Source organism: Parus major, chromosome 1A (assembly GCF_001522545.3).
Source record: "Parus major isolate Abel chromosome 1A, Parus_major1.1, whole genome shotgun sequence".
NCBI classification, from domain to species: Eukaryota; Metazoa; Chordata; class Aves; order Passeriformes; family Paridae; genus Parus; species Parus major.
The window spans coordinates 37,762,179-37,785,867 of record NC_031773.1 but is presented as its reverse complement, the minus strand read 5'-3'; the positions used below and the strand labels follow the sequence as shown (position 1 = coordinate 37,785,867).

At 45.9% G+C, this 23,689-nt stretch overlaps 2 protein-coding genes across 2 annotated transcripts; both read right to left on the bottom strand.

Annotated features, from left to right (window-relative positions):
• Positions 1 to 283: 283 nt before the first annotated feature.
• On the bottom strand, positions 284 to 6,029 carry MYF5 (myogenic factor 5). Its single transcript, XM_015626930.3, has 4 exons — positions 5,785 to 6,029; positions 1,408 to 4,284; positions 848 to 923; positions 284 to 740 (listed from the first exon to the last, which is right to left on the bottom strand). Exons 2-4 carry the CDS (start codon positions 1,912 to 1,914, stop codon positions 547 to 549), a joined length of 777 nt encoding a protein of 258 aa, XP_015482416.1. The 5' UTR covers positions 1,915 to 4,284; positions 5,785 to 6,029; the 3' UTR covers positions 284 to 546.
• Positions 6,030 to 8,082: 2,053 nt separating this feature from the next.
• MYF6 (myogenic factor 6) lies at positions 8,083 to 10,293 on the bottom strand. The gene is made up of 3 exons (XM_015626956.3): positions 9,307 to 10,293; positions 8,947 to 9,037; positions 8,083 to 8,741 (listed from the first exon to the last, which is right to left on the bottom strand). Exons 1-3 carry the CDS (start codon positions 9,820 to 9,822, stop codon positions 8,623 to 8,625), a joined length of 726 nt encoding a protein of 241 aa, XP_015482442.1. The 5' UTR covers positions 9,823 to 10,293; the 3' UTR covers positions 8,083 to 8,622.
• Positions 10,294 to 23,689: the final 13,396 nt, after the last annotated feature.

The following is a 23,689-nucleotide window of genomic DNA, read 5'->3' as shown; positions in this document are numbered from 1 at the left end:
GACTGTAAAATATTACTTTTACTTTTGCAGAAAATAAAGGAAACAGCCTATAACAGGACATACGGTGTGAGAATTTAAACTTCCCCATTTTTGTTGCTGCATGAGTGGTCTCGGAATAAATAGGCACTGGTGGAACGAGAAACAAGGTCCCAGTCCCCCGCCGGCAGGAGCCCAGGGGGGCCCGAGGCTGTGTGGGGGCTCCACAGGGATGCTGCCGGCCCCGCAGACGAGTCTCGCTGCCCTCCCCCATGCCAGGGAATGCACTTAAAGAACCAGCCGGCCAGACAGCTCTCTCACAGCACGTTTTATTTGCAGCGGGGATTCCAGGGCAGCGCGTGTGTCCCGAGCCCCGGGGTCTGCCTGCCCTGCCGGGGTGCTAGAGACCACGGGCAGTGGCCGGCGGGGCGCTTTGCCTGCAGCCCCAGAGGGAAGCGGCGGCCCGAGAGGCAGTGGGGCTGTCCCCTCGCCCGAGAAGCGTTTGCAGGAGGCGGCCGGGCGCGGGAGGCGGCCCCGGCGGCAGGCGGGGGGTGCAGGCCCTGCGGCCCCTCATAGCGCCTGGTAGGTCCGTCGGGGCAGCGGCGTGCCGGGCGTCTCCGGCCCCGAGTCGATGCTGGCGCTGGGCGAGAGGGAGTCGGCGTCGCGGAGGGACAGCCCTGGCTCCTCCGCCGGGGAGAGACGGTCCACGATGCTGGAGAGGCAGTCCAGGCTGGACAGGGCGCTGCTCTGATCGGCGGCGTACCCTGACGGGAACAGGGCAGCGCGTTACCGCGGGGTGCCGCGCTGCCTCCCACAGACGCCCGGGCCCCGCCTCTGCCCCCCAGGCCGCGCCGGGTCCGGTCGGGCTTACCGTGGGCCATCTCGGCGCAGTAGACGGCGTCGAAGCTGCTGCCTCTTGCCGACCAAACGGGGCTGCCACAGTCGGCCTGCAAGACAGCGAGGGGCGAGTGCCGGCCCTGCCGCCCCCGCCCAGAGGCCAGCGGGACGCTCCCCGAGAAGGGAAAGCGCCATAAAGGCCGGCGGGGAGGGAGCGCAGCAGCCGCCCCCCCAGCCCGGTTGCTGGCGCTGGGCAGCGCTTTCCCCATCTCGCCCAGCCCCCAGGCTTCCCCTCCAAGGCCGCGCTAAGAGGGTATCGGGGGGACGGCGAGACCCCGGGGGCTGGGGCGCCTGCAGGGTGCCCTGGGGCAGCGCTACAGCCCCCCGCGCATCCCCGGAAAGCCCACGTGCGTGCTCAGCGGAAAACCTGGGAAGGGGCCTGTTCTAAGGCAAACCGCCCGCTTTTCCTGATGTCCGGATGCGTTCGGCCCGTCCCACACCCGTGGGACTGGTCCCACGGCGTTGGGCAGAGATGGACCTGCCCGCGGGCCCTCTGGGGTCCCCACAGCCCCATGGCTCCTGCCTGTGTCTTACCATCCCATCGGAGCAGCTGGAAGTGGGGCTGGTCGGTTCGGAGCAACTCTGTCCGGGCAGGTGATAGTAGTTTTCTACCTGTTCCCTCAAGAGCTCCTGGAGGCTCTCGATGTATCTGATGGCGTTTCTCAGGATCTCTACTTTGGGGAGTCTCTGGTTGGGGTTGGCAGTGGTGCATCTCTTCAGGGTCTCAAAAGCCTGGTTCACTTTCTTCAGCCTCCTCCTCTCCCTCATGGTGGCTGCCTTCCGCCGGTCTATTGTGGTGGATTTTCTTTTGCAGGCTTTGCAAGCCCACATGAGGCAGTGACCAGCTTGGTGGTGGCCAGAGGGAGCTCGGACATGCTCCTCTTCCTCGGAGCAGGCGGGCTCGGGGGGCTCGTGGGAGCTGAAAGGAGGCAGATCCCTGGGCTCAAAATCCTCAGGGAACTCGCCCTCTGGGGAGGAGAGGCAGGAGCTGTCATAGAAGAGCTCGGACGGAGAGAACTTGCAGCTGTCCATCACCTCCATCCCTGCTGCGGAGGCGTCAGTGCGGGACGGTGGCCACCGGCTCTCGGCGAGGCGCTCCGCGGCGCGCTGGGGCAATTTCCTTCGTAATTAGCGACCCGAGACCAAGTGTCCTTCGGCTGATGCGGGGGGCCCTTATATATACATGGAAAGGGAGGCTGGTCCGCAGCGGCCAGTCTTTATTAGCATATCCCACCACAGCCCCTGCCGGGAGCTGTCTGGGCAAGCCCCCTCCAGTCGCCAGGAGACAATTTGCTCCGCATCGTTCCTTTGGAGCGCCGAGAGATGGGCACTTTTCTAATGAACGACCTCCCATGGACTGGTTGCGACATCCCCAAATTTCCAACCAAGCCTGTGAATTTGCAGTTTGGTATGGAAAGAAAAAGAAGGGCAGTGGACACACACGAGCCACTTGTCAGTGGCTCGTACAAGAACCCTTCCTAGTCCCGCTGTTCCCATCACACGTTTCTTCGGGAGGGAACCTACAGCCTCTACTTGCATATCTTTATTTCCCACAGCCCGTGATCCAGGTATAACCTGAAAAATTATAACCTTCTTCTCAGACCTAAGAGGAGCCTTCTTCTCCTTTTTAATTATAACCTTACTTAATTATAACCTTCTTCTCCTTTTAAATGATAACCTTCTTCTCAGACCTATTTATCTCAAGGAGCCCTTTGTTCCAGTAATTAAAGTAGTGGCACCAACAGCTGAAATTTACAAATTGGGGGACAACAATGCACTGCTACTTGTGGCCAGGAGAGACAAGGAGGAAGGAAACCAGATTTTAGTGCTGTCGAATCGGAACACAAGGAAAGGTACTCACAAAAGAAAAGTGTATGTTTTTGCTCAGAGACAAATCCCCTTCCCATTCTTTCTCCTACTCTTCTGACCTGAAGCTGCTAGGGACACAACAGTCAAGCAGTGCCTTGGGCTTGCTAATTTTCTGCTTTCAGGCAAACTTGTACCGTTACAGATGCGTCCCAGCTGCCAGTGCAACAAACCCCTCCTGGAAGTGTAAAATTTCTAACCCCGCAATCCCTAAGTAACTTTACACAAGGGGACAAAAGCCTTGCAGAGCCCCAGCCGCAGCAGTAGCCGAGCGGAGTGGTGCAAGGGTCATTAGAGTGGTAATGAAGCCATTTAACAGGCATTTGCTAACGCACAGGAATCCTTTGGTTTCATCCAGGTGGCTTTTGTAGCTGAGGAAAATATTATGAGAAGGGAAAGGAAACCTTCCCTACCTGGGAAAAAAATTATGTGACCTAAGCTAACTTAAACGGAGAGCAAATGACCCAGCAGCGGTTCAAACGCTACGGAGCTGGTTTGTGTGCCCAGGAAAAAGGGGCCTTCAGTTAGCCTCCCTTAAGGAAGAGGTAGTGTGGTGGCACGGCGAGCCAGGAGCTCGCTGGATTGTCTCCAGGGGCAGCTGATCAAGTGAGCAAGGCGGGTAGGGAAGTAGCTCCTGAGAGAGATGCCCTGTGGCAGCGCACGCCGCCGGGAAGCCCTGCGATCCGCACGGGCAAGGTGGAGAAAGGCAAGCAGCTCGGCCTGTGCTGGGGATGGAGGGAACCCATCCTTGTTTCTCTGCTACCACCACCCTCGAGCCCCCAAAGGCGGATTTCCACTCTTAGGCTAAATTTTTTTCCTAAAAAGCAACTCTGCACACACCTTCCTACGAAAGGATGCAAAATTCTCTAACAGCTGGGGAAGGCTACATCTGCACTGCTCTGGTTTATTTGGGGCTGTAAACACAGGGAGCCCCCTTTGAAATGAATACTCTATGAAAAGCAGGCAGTTGATAAAGGAGTAAAGTTACAGAATGGGAAAGCTCAGAATTTCAGGTTTCTGCCGCTCTGAGGTGCAGGTTGCTGCTTTGTTGGGCCACATCTGAAATAGGGCAGTTCCCTATTGTTTTCCTAAGACAGCATCAGTCAGGAGGGGTTCTGCTCTGCAGTAACTTGAACTCTTCACTGGGCTGTGGCGTGCACACACACAGACATACACAGACACACACACACACAATTTCATTTACCACATTTGCGCTGGCTAAAATAGACCTGTTTATATATTTATGCTTCGTGCACAAATAAACTTGATCTTTAAAGTGCCGGTTGCAGTTCCGATCACCTTTCTGGGTTGGTGCATGCTTGGTTTCTCTCCAAGCATGCACTGTGGATCTCCCGGTGCACAACGCCAAGCCCCTCAGTCCCGCTCTCCTGGCATGCAGAGCTTTAGCTCGCAGATTTGACTCAACTCAGCGGAGCTCGGGCTGTTAAGAAACGTGCTTTTTCCCAAAAGTTTCGGAGGAGCTGGAAAAATTCTTTCCTTTTTCCTTGAATATTTTTGGGGAAATGGAGGAAACCATGGAAGGGCCTGCCACTCAGGAAGAAAAAAAAATAAAAAAATCAGTAATTAGTATCCCTTAAGGAGCCCCCGGCTCCTCTGGTAAAGTGATCTCAAAACAAATTTGAAAAAATGCAGTATGCGAGTGGAACTAAAGAAAGGGGGGAGAAAACACGAACTACAAGGCTGGCTAATGAGGCTGCTGGCGAAGGGCGAGGTGGGGGGAGGGAGAGGATAGTGCTGCATTTCAGGAGGCTCAAGTCCGGAAAGCGGGAACAGCCTTAGCATCAGACACTGCCTGCTCCTGTGGACTGGCAGGGAGAAAGTGGTGAATGTGTCAAGATCCCTTTAAATGGTGTTCCTCGCCCCAGCCCTCCTCACTCGTCAGGAATCGTCGTGCCGCACCTATTGCCTGGAGGGATTCCATCCCATGTGGGCACCGTTTGCAGAGCGTGCCATCTCTTCCCAAGTCCTACGCCTTTCTATTTAAGAGAAGAGAATCCTACCGAAACCGTAAGTCACCGGACTGAGGGGGTGAGAGGTGTTTGCGGTGCCCCCGAGAGCACCCCCAGCCCCGGCGTTCCGGAGCACCTCTGGGCTGTGCCCGGCCGGCCTCCACGGAGCGCACACCGGGCCCGGCGCAGGGCGGCCAGAGCGTGTAACTCGGTGCTGCCGCTCCGCTCCGCTCGGCTCCCGCCGCCCGCGGGTACCGGCAGCGGCAGCGAGTGCTCCTCTGTGATGCCCCGAGAGCAAAATTGTTTCCCACTCGGGCTGGTGGGGCCGGGCGCTTCCAGCCGTGTGAGAAACGTTTGGTTCCCCCCAGCGCTGGGAACAGTGAGCACCTAAGTAAACACATTAGTACCTGCCAGAGGGAGTTGTATAGAGGACAGCTGAAGAAGGCATTGGCCTCTGCTGGCTCCCCGGGACTCCCAGGAGAGATCAAAGGGACACGAGGGGGTTTTTAGCAGCCTTGAGACTGGGAAAAGTTGCTAGTTCCTGCTATCGGAGTGACGTCCCAGCGAGCACATGGTTCAATTATTCAACCTCCTCCCTCCCTGCCCCCTACACCCATCCCTAGGTCATTCTCCACAGAAAGATGGAAATTGTAGAAAAATCGTACGGGGTCCCCAAAGCTGCAATGGTCCACCCAAGAATTTTCCCGTGGCGACAATTGTATCGCCTCTTGATCGCCTTGACTTCGAGCTCAGAGGATGAGCTAAGCCTGCTGCTGGCTGTTTGCTTCCCTTCCTGGACTGCGGACGATTTCACCGAGGAAAATAAAGATGCACAATATAAAACCCAAAACAAACCAACCAAAAACCCCCAACAAAATAAAAGAGAAAACCCAAACCAAACAAACAAAAAACAAACCAAAACAAACCACAAAAACCTCAAACTAAAAACAAGGCTTTAAACGGTCGGTCGCGTCCCGTCAGAAGAAGGCGGTGTCAACGCGGCAGCACGGCCGACAAGGCACCCCATTCCCCCCTTCCACTGCCTTCCCCATATCGTTCCCGGCCCCACAGGCACCTCTGTCTCTGCACGCCGGGACGGGCACCACGCACGGCGGGCCGGCGGAGCCCCGCATCCCCCGCTCCTGAGAGAGAGAGCAGGTGGTTGGTTCCCAGGAGAGCGGAGCAGGTAGAGGAGAGGGAGACTGTGTTGAGCATGGCATTTCCAGCCCGCAGAGGGGAGGAGGGAGCGGCAGGGGCACTTGCATTTGCGTAAAAACTTCTATGACTTTGTGCGTGGTCCCTCCGGAAAAAGACTTCATTAAATCACAAACCTCTTGTCTTTACCCAGTTATTGCCCTTTGATTTTGTGATTCCAGGGCCCTGTTTGCTTTGGCTGGGGACTTAAGTAAAGATTATCGTTATTAATATCTAACACAAACATTTTAATTGCAAACACACTGACGACCTTCACTGGGAAACCCGGCATGTCAGCTGCAGCCCTGGGGGTCATGGAGAGTCTCTTCGGGAGGTATTTTCTTTATTTAATGAAAAAACTCTCCTTTAGGCAAACTACTCCAAACAATCGCTCAAGTTACCCTGCTGCTGGAGGAGAAGCTGCCGTGGGGGTCCTGCCGGGCGGACGGGTGGCTTCTTGAGATGAATGCCCGGCTGCGGGTAAATCTGACAGCCGGCTACCCCGGGGTGGGTGCGACACTGTGGCTTTGGAGGGTGGCCCAGCACGGCTCCTGCCCTGATGCGGGCAGCGGGATCACCGTGTGAACTCTGTGTAGCCCTTCCCGCGGACGCGGTGGGGTTTGAAACAAATTAGGAAGGAAGGAGAAGAGCTGCTAGCCCGATGTGAAATACTCTCTTGCTGGACAAGTGCCTTCGCTATAGAAGGGAGCTGCAGTGTCTCCTCTCTTGTGCCAGGTCGCAGAGGTGTCACGCAGGGCCCAGCGCTCCCCCGGGCCACTTTCTGAAGAATCCGAGACTTCCCCGGGACAACGGGTTTAATTTGAAAGGAGAAAAAAATGGGGAAACTTGCATCACCGTGCCCACCACACTATCCCGCCACAATTACTCCTGAGAATGAGAATGAGTGTCTCATTAGAGGCAATTAGAGCTAGCACAACACTGGTTTAAAAACCCGGCTGGCCACGGCGACACAGAAAGGGTGGTAGGAAGGCACTGCAGATTGGAGAGCCAGCTCTCAGGGCAGGCTCTACCCAGAGCTTCCACTTCAGACGGGTGTACCCGTGCCCCAGATGGCCAGGGAGGGGGAGACTTTCCCAAAGCGCGACTGTGTGATCTTTCAAAAACCAGAAGCAAAGAATAAATCAAGGGCTAAAGTTGACGAGGGGACCGCACGCGGGCAGAGTTGAAGTGTCCTCTGTTTACTTGTGCAGGCTGTCCGGCGAGCCCTGTGTGTGTGCCAGGGGCAGAATGCGCTGTTCCCTGGTGGTCGCCCCTTCCCGGGGGTACAGTCTGTTACAAACCGTAACGCGCTGGCTGTGAGCAGCTCCGTTCCACCATCCTCAGAGAGGCTGTGTTTTTTTACATCACTGAGTGAAAGGCTTCATATGTTGTTACCCCCCCACCCCCAAACCCTTTCGGTCTCTTAACTCTTTCCTCCCTGAAGGACCCCATTCCCTTCTCCCTCAGGCTCAAGGAAGTCGAGGGGAGTTACCTTTCCTGGGAAGAAACTACAGCTCCCTCCAACCCCTGAGGGAGCGGGCTTCTGTCACGGCCAGTTGCTGTACCATTAGTGCAGCAGGCCGGTCATTTTTGCCGCAGACCAGCCCTGCGTTCAAGTCCTCGGTGTCGAGAGGAGAAGGTGAGACACACTGAGACACACTCTCCCAGCTCAAGGACCGGGGCAGGAGGTCGTGGGGGGGACGACGGGCTGGGGTATCTCCTTTCATGCCCCATTTCTAACCTCACCTTCCACGAGCAGGGCAAGGCCGGGGAAGCATCTTGGCCTGGCACGGTTCTCGAGCGGCACTGTTGGACATTTTAGGGGAGCAATATCGCTTTCCAGGGGGACGTGCGTTCCGAAAGCACGGCGAGGAACCGAGCCGCGGAGCGCTGCGGCCGGCCGGAGAAGCGGCGGCTCCTGTCCGTATAACCCGTGCCCGCCCGGCTTCCCCGGCTCCCACGGGGAGATTCACACCTCGGGTGCGGCCCTAAAGGGGGAGAGACGGTCCTTAGAGGAGTCAACGAAGGAAAAATCTGTCCCGTGTCCTGCTTCCAGTCACACGGGTCGTGCTTCTGCTACATGGGTCTGACTCTTCTGGCCTTCGTCTCGCTGAAGTCAGTGGTGGGTTTTAACTCCGGGATCGGGTTATTTTACGAAATTAAGAGGACGGGAGGAAAACACTGTAACACAAAGAGCTTTATTTTACAATCCAAGAAATCCATCTGTTCTTATATACAATATCACATTCCACCATTTAAATATATACGTTATGTTTACAAAAAAAAAAGACAGTACTGAAATTATTTACAGGAACAAAACGAGGCGGGAACTCTTTAAATATGACTCACACGCAATGCAACCAAGAGCTTCACTCAGACAGGAATGAACTTCCCGGTGAGTCTTAGACAAAGCGGATCACCGGTACATAAGTAAGTATCTTAAATTAAAAAAAAAAAAAAAAAAGGGAAAAAAAGGGTGGTTTATGCAACACAATTTAAAGAAAACAAACCTCGGGAAAAAGAAATGAGAAGGCAAGAAGGAAGTCTGTCTGGCTCGAGTCAGTGGGAGCCATTTTCTTTGGGGTAGGTGTACCTTTGATTGGATCTTAAAAAGGCCCCTGCTTGGGCTTTCCACTGTGTGAATTTGCTTGGTTACTTAGTTTAGAGGAGAGAGGGTGGAGGCTCCATCTCCTTTAAATACACTACCACAAACCCGGGTTTATTTCTCCACCGCTTCCTCCGCGCCGGGCAGTTTGGGATCGTCGGAGGAAATACTGTCCACTATTGAAGAGAGGCAGCGAAGGCTGCTGGAGGCCGACGACTCGACAACGGAGACTCCTGCTCAACGAGAGAAAAGGCATTACAGAACAGACCGCTCCTCCTCGCCGGGCCTCGGCTGGGGCTCCCGGCTGCCGGAGAGCCCGGGCAAAGGAGGGAGAGTGAGAGCCGGGCCCCTGGGAACGCGGCGCCCCTTCCCGTCGGGGCTCGGGAAGGGGCTCGGGCCCGGGGGCGGCGGGCCAGCAGGGCCGGCAGGGCGAGTTACCTTCTTTGGGGCTGACTCCTAGGGCTCGGGAATGGTCAGAAACGCTTTGCCAGTCGGAGCTGCAGGTGCTCAGGAAGTCCGAACTGGGGATCTGCGGCACACAGGCGGGAGCGGGGGACACGGGGAGAGGACGGGTGTTAGTGGGGCGGCAGCGGCTCCCCCGGCAGGGCCGGGCCGACGGACCTCTGGAGGCCCGAGGACTGGCAGGTTCCCCGAGGAGCGCCCTCGCCGCCCGCCAGCCCTCCCGGCCCCCGCAGCGGCCCTGCCGAAGAGGAGGAGGAGGAGGAGGAGGAGGAGGAGGGAGGGGACGGGCGCGGAGGCGCTGCCGTGGCGGCCGAGGGGCCAAGCGGCAGTGCTTACATTTCCCTGCTTGGGGCTGAAGCTGAAGGGGTCCCCCCCGATCTCCTGCATTTTCTCCTGCTGATCCAGCCTGTGCAAGAGGTCCTGCAGCCTCTCGATGTAGCTGATGGCGCTCCTCAGTATCTCCACCTTGGGCAGCCTCTGGTTGGGGTTCGCCACAGTCCGCCTTTTCAGAGCCTCGAAAGCTTCGTTGATCTTCTTCAGCCTTCTCCTCTCCCGCAGGGTGGCTGCTTTCCGCCTGTCCGTGGGGGCCGACTTTCTCTTGCAAGTTTTACAAGCCCAGATCAAACACTGGCCGGGGAAGTGAGGGGGTTGTAGTCCCGGGGGTGCCAGCACATGCTCCTCTCCGCTGCTGTCACTGCCGGCCTCTGGCTGCATTTGGTCCTGACACGGAGACAAGGTGCCATCGCTGCCTGGGTATAGCGGGGATCCCTCAGCCATCTCCAGCTGCTGTAGGGCTCCATTCTCCCCGTCCAAGTAGAAGAAATAGGAGCCAGTTTCAAAAAGGTCCATCATGCTGTCCCTGGGCCTCTCTGCCTGCTTGAGTTGGGTGGCAATCTCAAAAACACCCCGAGGAACAACCCAGATGGAATTTAATTAGTGCAGTGACATAAGTCCCCCCCTGCTTTATATAGGAGCTGCTGAAACCCTATCCAACTTTTAGCTGTCGCGGTGTATCACCCTCCAAAACTGATTCCAGCCAGTCTCCCGGGCGCTGTCCTGAGAACATCTCCCATTTAGAAGGGGGAGGGGGGACACAAGAGGTGGGAGACAAATTGGAAAAAAAAAATTAAAATAAATTTTAAAAAAACAACAACAACAACAAAAAAAAAGACAAGAGGAAAAAAAAGTACAGCCCCCCTTCCCCTGAAATGCCGTGAGTTCGGGGCGCAGCGGAGGGACGCGAGCTGTGGGATCGGGAGCGCTGGGCGGCTCGGCCCCGCTGCCGAGCCCTCCGGGACCCGGCTGGAGGACAAAGGCGCGGGGAGCCCTCCCCCAGCCCACCCCTCACACCCCCAGAGTACGCTCCCTGCCCGGGGCTAAGGAGAGATTTCAAAGGCAGCCATCGCTTTCCAAATAGACGGATTAATATTTTCAGTAGAAGCCCCTGCTATTTCCACCCCCCGCCACCTTCCCCTTGCAGCATGCCATTCCTGTGACCCAAGCCACCCGGGCCAGCCCAAGGTTAGGAGCCAAGCTCGCTGTTCCTCCGCACACGTGGGGAAGGGAGCCAAGGCAGAGCTGTGCTGCGATGATGAGGCACCCACAGATAGTGCACCTCGGCTTAGCCTTTCAGTGTGAACTTTCCCACGTTGCCCATGAGGTGACAGGAGTGATTCCAGGTGACTGGGTTACAGTGTGATGGGCCTCTCTGGACAGCCCTTGTCCTTGTCGCTGTTTAGGGCAAGCAAAGCCCAGGCATATGGTGTAACTGAAGTTTAATCCCTCGGGCCTGGCAGGGTATAGAGAGCTTCCTTGACACAGAGACAGAAATGGAGCTTGTGAGCACTCCCTGTTAGCTTATACTGTAATGTCACATCATGTCTGGAACTGTCTCACATAAAGAAAGAGGATTGGGAAAATGGCCTCCTTGCCTATTTTCCTGCACTGCCTTGTGTTCTTTCAATATAATGTCTTTATGTGTATGTAAAAATATATATAATATAAAGTATATATTTATGTATTATATACAAAAATATGTATATTTTATATATTATAAATATATGTATATATAAATATATATGTGTATCTGTGTATATATGTATATATGCATGTGTCCATAACTATATGCCCACATTATATGCCCACACACATATGTATATGTATGTATATTTATGTGGATAAGTAAGTATATTCCTGTGTATTTGTGTATATACACGAGTAAGCTTTTTATAGAAACAATAATATATGAAGCAATGGTCTCATAGCTCTCAAATATAGCTCCAAACTTCAGCTTTCTGAAGTGTGGTGGTATTGTTCATTTCTCTAAAACTACAATGAAATTAATCACTGACTTGTCTGTTTTTCCAAAACTGCAAAAATTTTTGGAGTACAAAAATCTTTAACACTAGGAGTAGTTGTGGTTTTATTTTTACCACATTGGTGTTGTTGGAGTGGATCTCGTTTCAGCTTTAATGAGGCAGAACAATAGCCAGTTTTGGATGAGACAGAGAAATTCAGACTGTTCTCAGCGAAACTAATTTTGATACTATTCCACCACTGAGGTTTTTTCCTTCTTCAGATTAAAGAAAGGGCAGTCTGGCACTTAAGGCACTGCACATGAGAAACAGTTTCTCTGTTTCCATGTTTTGCAGCTTGCTTTCTGTTTGACCTTTGACCAGTCACTTACTTTTCCTGTGATTTAATTTTGACCTTTACTCATCCGTTGTGTCTCTGATTTAATTTTCTGACTATCCATGGAAAAACTACCCTTCTACATGCTTTTAGGTATAACAGGGGTCTTTGTCCCATAACATTAGTAATGGTAATAATAGAAAAACCCAAAGCAGCAACAACAAAAAACAAACAAACACAAACACCGCCCCCCAAAACAAACAAAAAATATCACAAACTCCACAAACCAAAAGTGCACTGATTGTTTAATTTTTTTTCACATTTACTAGGCTCATTTTTTCTATTTTAATATTTTGTTTCTTCAATGCCACCACGGGAATATTTGGAACAAGACAGATGAGATCAGTCTAGTGGTAAGGTGCACAAATGAAAATTTAGTTTAAGGGAGAGAGATAATTACCAAATTGTTGTCCTTTCAAGAGCTTAAAGTGGACTCAGTAAGCTGGGAAACTGTAAGTTTAGGAGCCAGATGCTCCTGCTGCTTTCAACAGATTTTTTTTTTTTTTTTTTAACAGGAAACAGAATATGTTCTTTCTTTCCAGCACTTAGTGACAGAGTAAACAAATTCAGCTCCTCACAGTGATGTGGGCACAGTATAATTAGTCCTTTGTAGGACTAACTGATAAGAGCAAAGCTTCTAACAACTGTAAATAAATTTTAATTTGAATTAAAATTGTAAGTTTCCCCATCATATAGAAAACTTGAATTCTGGTGCATCTTCCACTCTAACTCCTTGGTTTATGTTACACAGCTAGAAAATAGGCCTAGAACATATAAATAAAATATCCTCAGAGGTGTTCTCCATTACAAAATTCAATCAAATGAAGGATTGAAAAGTTGGTACTGGCCATTTTTCTCTTCATGCTTTATATTCCTGATCGTGTTAGATATATGCACAAAGACATAAGAGGAAATAAAAGCATGTGAATAAGAACAACTGGATATAGAATTGAAAGGAGGATCGCTACTGAAGTATGCTTGTAATTTCAGTCAGCTTGGTAGAATCTCACAGAATATCTTACTCTAAAGCCAGTTCTTTATTAAATTGTTCGTGCTTCCATGCACGGTAGCTTTACTGAAAATATACTTTCAGCATATTTATACAAGTGAAACTCTGATGTGTTGCATTTGGTCTAGGTGGTCTATTATCCTTACAAAAGAAGTGTTTCAGAGAGTCATTGAGTTGTAGATTCAATGAGTGGTCAGGATGACCAAATGCAAGAGAGCTGCACTGCATTTTAAGGCACATCTGTCCTCCAGGAGTTAGATCCCTCCAAATTCATATGTATGCCACATACAATTTTTCTGGATAACTGTGGTTGAATAATAAGCCTGGAACTGCCTGGGTCACTCTTGACATCTTAAGGTTTAAGCAGAAATTTAGTCCAGAATTTTTAAGTATTTTGTCAGCCGGGACTCAACACTTTATACCATTCCAACTATCTCCTTTTTCTCCTTCACTGTTCTCAAGATTCTTCCAGCCACAGGCACGGTGCATTTTAAATCTTTGATGTCTTTGATACTTCTTTGCAGTGGCACTTGTAATCAGTGAGGATCCATTGCATCCATTCCTATGTGTCATTCTGAAAGGGCACCTGGGTGAAGGTGAAATTTTCAGGCCTAGTTATAGCCCTATTCTACTCATACAATACCTGTTTTGACAGATGGGTAGATACTTCGGCTACGAGGGAAATGATTCTTCAATCGCTTCTTGCAGATTTATGAAGGGCAGGTTGCCAGTGTAGGTCCAGCTGTGGGCATACTGGGGCTCTCAGTATTTTTCTGTATTTTATAAATGGAAATCTTTCTATTCACACTCTCATTCCCCTCTTCCTTTTACACTCATGTTCAACAGCACCTTTCTTAGCAGAAAATTTCACTATTTTTTTGTTAATACAAGATGTTCTTCTGCCTTTGCCTTTTCAAACAGTTTACATTCTTCTAAACATGTTTCTGAAATACAGAATATGACTTTAGATCTTCTACTGGTTGCTATTTCTAACATATTTTTTCTTTTCCCCACAGGAAAAATAACACCTTTTTAAATTGCAGCATTTTTCATCTAATTTCTCAAAAGGAAAAAAAAACATGCTCTCCTCATTACCGTCTCCAGGCAACCACTTAGAGTACTGAAAACCTCTTTGCTGCTGCTGAAAATCTCTGGGCTCTTGCTCTTGTGTTCTCTGTCAATTCCAGTTCACAGGTCTTCTCACTGGAGTCTGGTAGGTTGTTCAGGTAAAGGTAGATGGTGTAGAAATATGTGTTACTGCCTGTATTTGGTTGTCACTTGTAGCCTGTGTAGTAATATAGTTAAGACACCAGTCTAAGCTGTTACAGGGTTAATTCTCTGTCATTTCTCATGATGTGTCAGTGGGTACACTCAGATACCCATCCAGGATGTGTTTACATTCTCATTTCACTTTGTCAGGAATGCCTTTGTCAAGGAAATCTCTGAGTAGCCCTGACTTAAAGCACTTTCCATTATCCTTACAGGGTGTTCTCAAGGGTCTGTCATCTGGGTTCTGTCCATGAGACACTAAGCTGGAAGGCACCCTGAAATAATAAGGGGATGCTGGGTCTTCAGAACTGCCAGTTTTGACAGGTCTGTACCTGGCTCACCTATATGATCCACTGACTTTTGTAGTCAGAGTTCTTAGGGAACAGCTAGAGAACTGTCATTTGCTGCTGAAATAGAATATTATGCCAAGGATTGCCAATAGAGGATTTGAAACTTCATCCCTCCTTTCCCTTCAGAAGGATATTTTAAGCATCTACTTTGCAGGATGTTTGAAATGGCTGACAGATGTGTAAGGGGAGAGCTGGCACCAAAGATTGGTAGTGTGTTAAAAAGTATGTGTCTACTCCTGAATCTACAAAACATGACAGAAATGTTTGGTAAACAGAGATTAGAAATTTTCCATTAGTTTTCTTCAAAGTCTGGGCAGTGGAGACTCTACAAGGGACCAGCATTTTTTATGCTGACAATGACCCATGGGAAATTTAAGCAAAAAGAACCTTTCTGACATTAATGGAAGTAATAATAATAGTAATAATTCCTGCTACTGGAACAAAACATATGGAGCTTCATGGCTGGTGGTATGTAGCAGCACTTTCTAGCTGAATTTCATTACCTCTTCTTGCCTTAAAATGGATTTCTTAGGGGACTGAAGGAATAACACAGACCAGCTTTAATTCTTGATTTTAATTTATATATTATATTAGACTTATCTGACTTTTGTTTACCTAGAATTTTTTGTTCATTTACCCTATTAAAATTCTGCTTGTCCAAGGATTTGATATTATTTGCATATCCACAATATCACATACACTCTCACTGGAGATTTAGGAACTGACTAGAGGAAGTGTGTGTACTGTACATGCCAGTGCTTGTATATAAGTATGTGACACTTTAAATAATTTAAAAGCACATGGTACCAACCATCCCTCAAAAGTAAGTTTTACAGATAGAGAACACTGTAATATGTGCTCTGGAGGTGGGCAGCCAGAAGGACAGAGACCCAGAAAAGACAACTTTGTATAAATTTACAGTCTTTGTAGAGGAAGATTTAAAAATTCTTATTCACAGAGGTCTTGACTATATAGCTGTTCCAAATTATTGCTGTTTGCCTTTGATTGGATATGGACTTTAGTGTTCATATCAGTTACAGTCCTGTTAGTATCTGAGAGGTGCAACCTTGCTAACTAAACAGACTTCTCCAGTTCAATATGGCAAGATAGGGTTTCATTGCAGCTCTCATGTTGGCCAGTTATGAGACCCAGTTCTAAATGGCAGATGCTTTAATGCCTGTGTCAGGGTCTACAGTGACAAATAGTCACCACTGCACAAACACATTTATTTTACTACAAGACGTTTTCCTGGGGAGCAGGGAGTGCCTATCAGAAACAGTGCCTGTTGCACTGTTGCTGGCTGGGGCAAACATTTTCCGTGGTTCTATCCACCAGCAGGGATTTCTTGCAGGAAGAAATGAAGTAATAGATGTCCTCTACTTGTGATTAGGCAAAACACGGGGAGCATGGTATGTGGCACAAGTAAAAGACATCACATGTTGTGCAATTGCTTGTTGTTATCATGTTTTTTGTAGTTATGTGAAAGGCTATTTTTACAGTATATGCTGATTTGTCTGTTTACACTACAGACTGTTGGAAGCGTAAAATGCATTTTCACACCATGTTGTTTCGGAACATGATGACTGTGACATCTAAACCTAATCTCAGTCCAAAGGGCAATAGTCAAACCATAATTCTGAAAGTGAAAGGAAGAAAAGGGTATGTGAAGAGCAAGATGGGCTGATCACATCCCTGCTGGCTATGTACAATAAAAGATTCTTGCAGAGCCACGGACCTTCATGGAAAACTGGAATGACAGTGGCTTGGAAGCTGTGGAGACGCACTGAGGGTAATGAATGCAGAAAACTCTCTCCTTAGCAATAACATAGGGATAGTTTAAAACAGCAGATCACAAACCCATGAAATGATTATGCCAAATGATTCACTTTCAAAAAGAAAATAGCTGCTATTTTTGGAAAATAGAAGCTATTGAGAGGAAAGAAATTTGCACTGTATTAAATAGCAGTAATGACCTTGAATATTGTATCCTGTTGTTACAGAAACTTGTTGCACAGCTGCAAAACTGTTTTAAGCTGTGAAGGTCACTCAGTTATTCATCTGTATGACATTTAAGGTACATGCTTATATACAAGGTTAGTTACCTGTGATCTGCCACTCCAAGAAATACAGAGGTCTGTACTGTACTCCTTTCCGTCTGTATTCTGTTCATGTCTCATAATTTCATTTAATAACTCCTGCACGTTTATAAATGAAGATTTCATTTGCTTTGGTAACCCTGAAGACTCAAAAATTTGTTACTTAAAGTACACTGGAATCTAGATGTTTTAACATAGGTTCTTGAATGTGCTGTGGGTATGTGGCAGAAAGGAAAACCTGCAAATTTATTTTTTGAGATTTTTGAAATAAGTAAATAGCCCTGATGACTACTTCTGTGGCATGTTTAAACGCCCTGGTGATGTTCCAAAATCCAAAGCAGCCTGATGGTCTCTCCTAAAAGAGAACATGACATTTCTCAAGGTATGGGAAGAACCTTGGCTGAGCTGATACTCTTCCTTCCCCATGTAGTTCATCTGGCACATACAGACAAAGACAGGCATGAAAGTGGGATAGTATTCAGAGATAGTATTCAGACATTCTATATGACAAAATGGGTCTTACCCTTCTCATTCTAATCAGATTTCAAAAAAGCATGCTGAAAACCCATTTGTATTTAATTTTTCACCGGACTACTCTGGACAACATTTCAGACAAACTTCACAGACAAAAAGATTGCCAGATGCCCTCTTGGCCTGCAAAAAAATCATCCAAAATAGAGCTTCACCTGAATTGATGTAAGTATGTGGATTTTTAGAGAACTTGTATTGATTGGGTTTTTTGGGGGGAAATTATTTGAAAATTAAACACTGATGAAAAGTTTAGAAGAAATATAATCAATTGTAATTTGATAAACAATCCCTGAAAAAGTCATCTTAGATCTGTGTTTTGAAACTGGTAACTGACAACTTATATCTGTGCTTAGGCTCAGAGAAGATAGTGAGAAAAAAAAAATTGTGAAGTGTAAACCACCTAACTTATAACAGAATCTGTCAACCTGCAGTGTCATTATTTGTGAACAATATTCATGTATTAGAGCAGCCTAATAGAAGTGTTTGCCTGGAAGTGTAAGCTTTACAGTCATTACTTTGAAATATTATTGACTACTATAATAACTAAGAAATAGAATATACTTAATAGAAATACTTAAATATTTTAATTTAAATAACGATATTTTAATGTTTTAAAATACTTGAAATAGAATATACTTAAGTTACTAGCAGTTCCTAAATAAACTCCACATGACCAATAATAAATTAATTCTATTTTGATAGAATTGTCACCACCATACATAGTGGCCTAGTCACGCTCTTTTCAATGGGAGCTGCTGAGTGCTTTGGACTTCTAAAAAGCCCACTGTATAAATGAGATGAGATTCTCTTTGATCATCTTTTAAGCTGTGAAATCCACCCTGTACAATATACAACCCTCAAGGACATTGTGGTAAAGAAGCTGACATTATGAGGAGCCACAGAGACACTTTTTCTACAGTTTTCTCCAAGGAAATCGCTTTTTATTAGTACAAGATAATTAGAAATCAGCATCCAAGATTTTAATATCATTAATGAAGGCTTACCAAGGAATACTGCCAATGAATCAATAGTTATTTAATTGAAAATTCTTTTGGAGAAGAGACCCCTCTGAAGGTTCTGGATCACTAGGATTTCTCCATTTGTATCCAAAGGTCATGTCAATTTACAGAAAGAGTGTTAATAGATACTTATATACATATGAATATATATAGATATATATATACATATAGTCTTGATCCAGCTGATGCTAGGCCTCAGTATTTAATGGAATAAGGAGTTATTAAATGATCATGCAATTCCATTTTTACAAACTGTATTATTCATTATGCTGGCTGAAAAGTATTGTGTGCGTACACTCAAGCAGCATCAGTGCCTTGTGGGTGCTGATATCTATCTGTCTTTCCAGGCAGAGGATGTGTCTTTGCTAAGGTTCACCTTATACAGGCAGAAACAACATTTTATAAACAATAAAGAATCTGCAGAGGCTTGGATTATCACCTCTCAGTGTGGAGCTTTCTCAGCCAAGCATCTCAAATTTTACATTTCCATGGTCCTAGGAATTTTGTGACACATAAACTATTCACATAAACTATTTTCCAGAATTCCAGCTGTTTAGTACTGTATTTATGTTCAGGTTTAGTTATCAGCGAACTTGCTTAGCATTTTTTTGAATTTCTAAGCTGTTTGTGAAGTCATGTATCTGAAGAGGAGAAAATACAAGACTAGAAAAAAACCCATCACTTTCTTGAGATGTATGGTATTCTCCGACAGAAGATAAATATGTGCTCACAATGCCCCTGAACTGAAAGTCAGGCAAAAATTTTACAATCAGTAGAGAAACTGCCTGATGTGATCAAATAATTCTCTTTTTCCTGACTAAAATGAGCTATCCAATGAAGAAGAATTATAGCTGCATTTTTATTTCTGAAAAAAGTCCATGAGTCACCTTAGTTGTAGCACATTCAAGAACTGTGTGCATGCACAGAACAATACTCATGCCTGTGACTCAAATTGATGTATACAGAGAGCTGTAAATGAGAATGAAGTTACTCAAATTTCTTGATGTGACTTTTCCAATGCCCCAAAAATTATAAGTAAGCCATGATCTAGAAAGGTCTTATCAACTGTATCAGGTTCTTGGAAGGAATTAGCTTTCTGATTGTGATAGCTTTTGGGTTTAAGTACTTTGAGATTATTTTAATCAAAAATACCTGGGGCAGAAATGTGAATTCTTTGTGATTTATTTGCAACTTTATAGTAGCTGATAACAGGATTTATTTTAATTTGGAGACTACAAGTTAGACCAATGGCTTTTTCACTTGAGCTGTCAGTGCACAGTGCTGATCCCAACAAATAGTCGTGAACTATGGTGAAGACAAGAAATGCATAACAGATATTTCTGAAAGAGATTGCATGGTAAGACTAGTCAACTTCTCATTGTCCTGCGTATCAATTCTTGACCAGTTTAATACTGTTGGCTCAGCACAGTGGCAATCCTAGGTCAGATCTTCATGATCTTAACTATCTTGTACCTGAGGAAATGCAGTGCTAGGAAGAACCGATGGGATTAATCTCAGCCATCCCTAAAATCCTTTTTGCCATAAGAATTAATACGTGATAGCAACTATTGGCCTGAACCAAACGGCTTCCTTTAGCAAATATGACACAGACATCACACCAGTCACACATAGTCTATGTCCATCATCCACATACTTGCTCCTGAGCACAGTGAGCTTACAGAAGTAATTAATGGAGAAGTGTGACTCTTCCAACTTTCTGCGTAACAGTCCACATCCCTGCCTACTTCTGTTAGGATCTGTTTACAGACATGTTGCCCATCAATTTATCTAATCCCCCTCTGAACATCCCAAAAGTGTCTCGCCTCCCAAAGTATTTTTTGCAATTATTTACATCTGATAGGGCTTGCAGGATCAAGTCCCAAAGGACAAGTCAGCGAAGGGAAATCTAGATAGATAATCCTTCTTGGACTAACCATGAGAAGGGTCTCAGGGCTGCCAAGAGACATCAGGGAGTGCATAGGTTAGCACATGCCAATTAGCACTAATGCCATCAAGGGCCTGATTCCACATGGGATTTATGTGCCTGTGCCCCAATTTGAGTGCCTAAATTCATGTGTACTTTCAGGCCTTGCTGCTTCAAGACCTTAGAGGTATCGGGAAAGGTATATGTGCTGCATTTTTTATCAGTAAATTTCCAGAGGTATCTAAACATGATCTTCTGGATGTATGCAGAAATCACTCACTGTTGGCTTGTCAGAGCAGCTAGGGGTATTATTTTCCATGTGCTGACATATTGACAGGACCTAGAGCAGATGGAGTCAGAACATACTTTCTAGATTGAACCTCAAACACAAGTTAGCCAAGGGCATTTTATGTGGCAGTTCAGGACTTACTTGTCATTCTTGATGAGACTGTAACTGCCTCTTAGTGAAGCCACAAGATAAATGGCCATCTTGACATACCAAGGCCCTGAGTAACCCGATTAAACTTTGAATCTGGACCTGGGTTAGATGACCTCCACAGGTCCTTTCCAGCCTAAATTTCTCTAGTACTCCATTCTAAAGCTGAGGAAGAGCAGTTGTAAACAACAGAGGAAAAAAAGGTTGGGAAATAAAGGATAGCATAGACATTTTAGGACAGAATCACAAAGGCAAGGGACGAATCAAGAAATCGATATCAAAACTCATAAAAATTAAGAAGAAACTTTTATTAAGGTTTTCAGTATCAAGACAATAAAGCAGACCTAAATAGAGAGAAAGCCATTAACAGATGATGCTGTGCTTAACGTCTCTGTCAATTCAAAATGCAAGTAAAAAATAAAGTGTCATTAGCTGGTTAACAAAATTATTAGCACTAATAATAAAAGTAGAACGAGTCAGGACAGGACAAAAAAAACAAGAGGTAAAATTATTAGATTCATTTACATGTTAAAACTGGTTTGGCCTCAGTGTAATTAGAGAATTGCCTGAAATTATCTTTGCCATTTTCTGATGTGTTTGAGAACAACTGGTGGATGACTGAGCTTGCAGAGGACTACAGATGGGCAAGTGTAAAGCAGAAACAGAAAGAATGGAACTTTTAGATGAGGAGTTCAGCCTAAGTTTCTTTGAAAATACTGGAAAATTATACAGTATTTGTGTACACCTGTAAGAATACAAAGGGGTGAATAATGCCAACACGGAGTCGTTTCGTTTGCATTAAAAAATCCTCAAGACTAAGCTGTGCCAAATCAATTTTTATGTTGCCCTGCCATGATAGGTGTTATGGAATAAGCAGAAATATAGCAGAATAAAAGGAGAATAAGCAGAAAACACTTACTTGATTTAACTGAAGTTTTTTTCTACATTTTCACATGCCATCCTTATATGAACACTATGAAAATGAAGACTATAAAATTAAAGTCATATGCATATTCAACACTTTGCAAACTCATCAAAGCAAAACTTTTAAATGAGGGACTTCCCAGAGTTCTGCTCTAGGAACTTTGGTTTTAATTAAAAACTCATCTGCTTGAATTGAAAATATGCTCATCAAGTTTGCAGATATCACAGAGACATCTTGAATTATCACCTTTTGGAGGACTTGTGCAGATTTCAAACTGTTCATGACCTCAATTTGATGAGGACAAGGGCACAAATGAGCACTTCAGGGAGGCAAATCACTGCAGAAATACAAACTGAGTACTAGGTGGTAACTTTACAGAAGAAGGAAACTGATAGTTACAGTGAGTTATAAGATAAACATATGCTCAGAAAAGAACCCCACACATCCCACTAGGACATACAAACAGGTCAGAGGCACATGAGGTAGACCTTCCTTCCTGTTCCAGGCTGGGAATGCTTAGCCACAATTCCATGTCCATTTTCAGGGACTGCACTGCATCTCAAAACTGATGCAGCTGGTACAACTATAGAAAGCACAGAATGGGAAGACAAAATGCTAACAAGAATGATGAGACACTTGGAAACTGTGTAAATGTTGAATGAATATGGTGGTAAAGAGAACAGAAAAGTAAAGGGAAAGTGCTGGCAGTGATCAAGCAAAGAGTAAACATTGCTGCAAAGAGGAACAGAGTAAACTGATGCTGGTGTTTATGTGGATGGAAACAAATAGATGCAAGTAGGTATAACAAAGCAGATTTATGCCAGTGTCCTGATAGAAAGAAAAACTCAGATAGCTTGACTGCAGAGAAGCAGCAAATCAGCTTCTGCTAGAAGTGATGTTGCCCCCAAGGAAAATATGGAGACTATGGGACAATGAAATTCCTTTTTTTTGCCCTGTTTTGCCATGAGATATGACTATTCCTTATTATGAAGAATTCTACTTTTTTTTGACAGATAACTGAGAAGCATTAAAAGTAGAAGAAGAAAAGCAGTCAAGGCATCAATGCTCTTGCAGGGAGGGAGAAGATCCAGCCAGGCTTTTGTAATTTATTTATTTTATTACTGTACTTCAGGTTTTGAACAGCTGTCTTCCACATTTCATGTAAGAGCCTGACCCCCTCCCGCCAGGGTACTTCCCTTTCTGAAGGAATATCTGAATATTCCTGAAAATGGCACTCCTGGCACAAGACAGATAATGCATGTGTAATGCCCTGGTGTGATGATTCCCTGAGATGTGATAAACAAGGATAAACTGTTCCCTGTTCTCAATCAAGAAGAGAATGAAAGTAAATCAGTGTATTATGTAAGTGCTTAAAGTAAAAGCCTAGCAGTTTACTTCTGGATTTTTTAGAAGGGGAAATCAGAATTAGCAACTCCTGTTGAATTAGACAACAATTTTTATCTATATCATCAGTCCTCATTTTTTTCCCTCAATCTCATTCATAGTTTCTGAGAATGCCTTTCTTAAGTTGTTAGTTTTCTGTGTGCTTTTAGTTTGAGCACTTACCTGTCAGCTAAGGATTCTGCCCAAAAGTTAAGCACTGGAACATTTAAATGTCCTTGAAATTCTCTAACACAACCCAACTCCTATTTTATGTCATTGGTCCTTTCTTAATACCTTTCTTTTTGACCTTCAGACAAAAATAAATAAATTAATTAAAAGTTCATGGAGTATGAAGCAGATTGTAATCTACCTGGTCTGAAAGGTATATATACTGAAGTATATATATTGTGTGTATATATATATATATATACTTAAGTATATATATAATATAGTATAGTATGTATTTCAGTATAGGTTTCTATACTGAAAACTTCCTGTGCCCAAGAGCCACCAGTGTTTCTGGTACACAGAGTAGCAGGAGAAGAGCTCTCATTTGGAAAGGTTGGAATGCAGGAGATTGCTTTGGTTGTCCTGTGAGCTCACTGCTTCATTGTGGAACATGACTGGGCTGAGTGCCTGGGCTATTCTGATGCTGTTGGCCTCAAGAGCTTCCCCTGACTCACTTCCTCCCAAAGGCAGGGTTTGGATTACCCAGCAATGCCAGCAGACCCTCACTGCCAGTCATGTGCTACATCTTTGGCATCAACTTTATTTGAATTGTGAGTGAACTGTGTGCAGTACAAGGCTAGCCTCTGCTGAAATACAGAGCCTAAAATTATTCTTGCAGTCCTTCTCCAGAAAGAACTGTACAGAGATCTTCTACATTGTATATAATGTATTGAGTTCCTTAATGTGATTGAAAATATCCTATATAGATTACAAAGACTTGTTTTAAAACAGAATTTGTGATAGAAAACCTCATTTAATTTGATTTTTATTCTCTTAGAAATGACACCATACAGTCTTGCTCACAGATTTATATATTTGAAAGAAGAACTTTTTAGCCAAGTTCATCAAAATACTGAA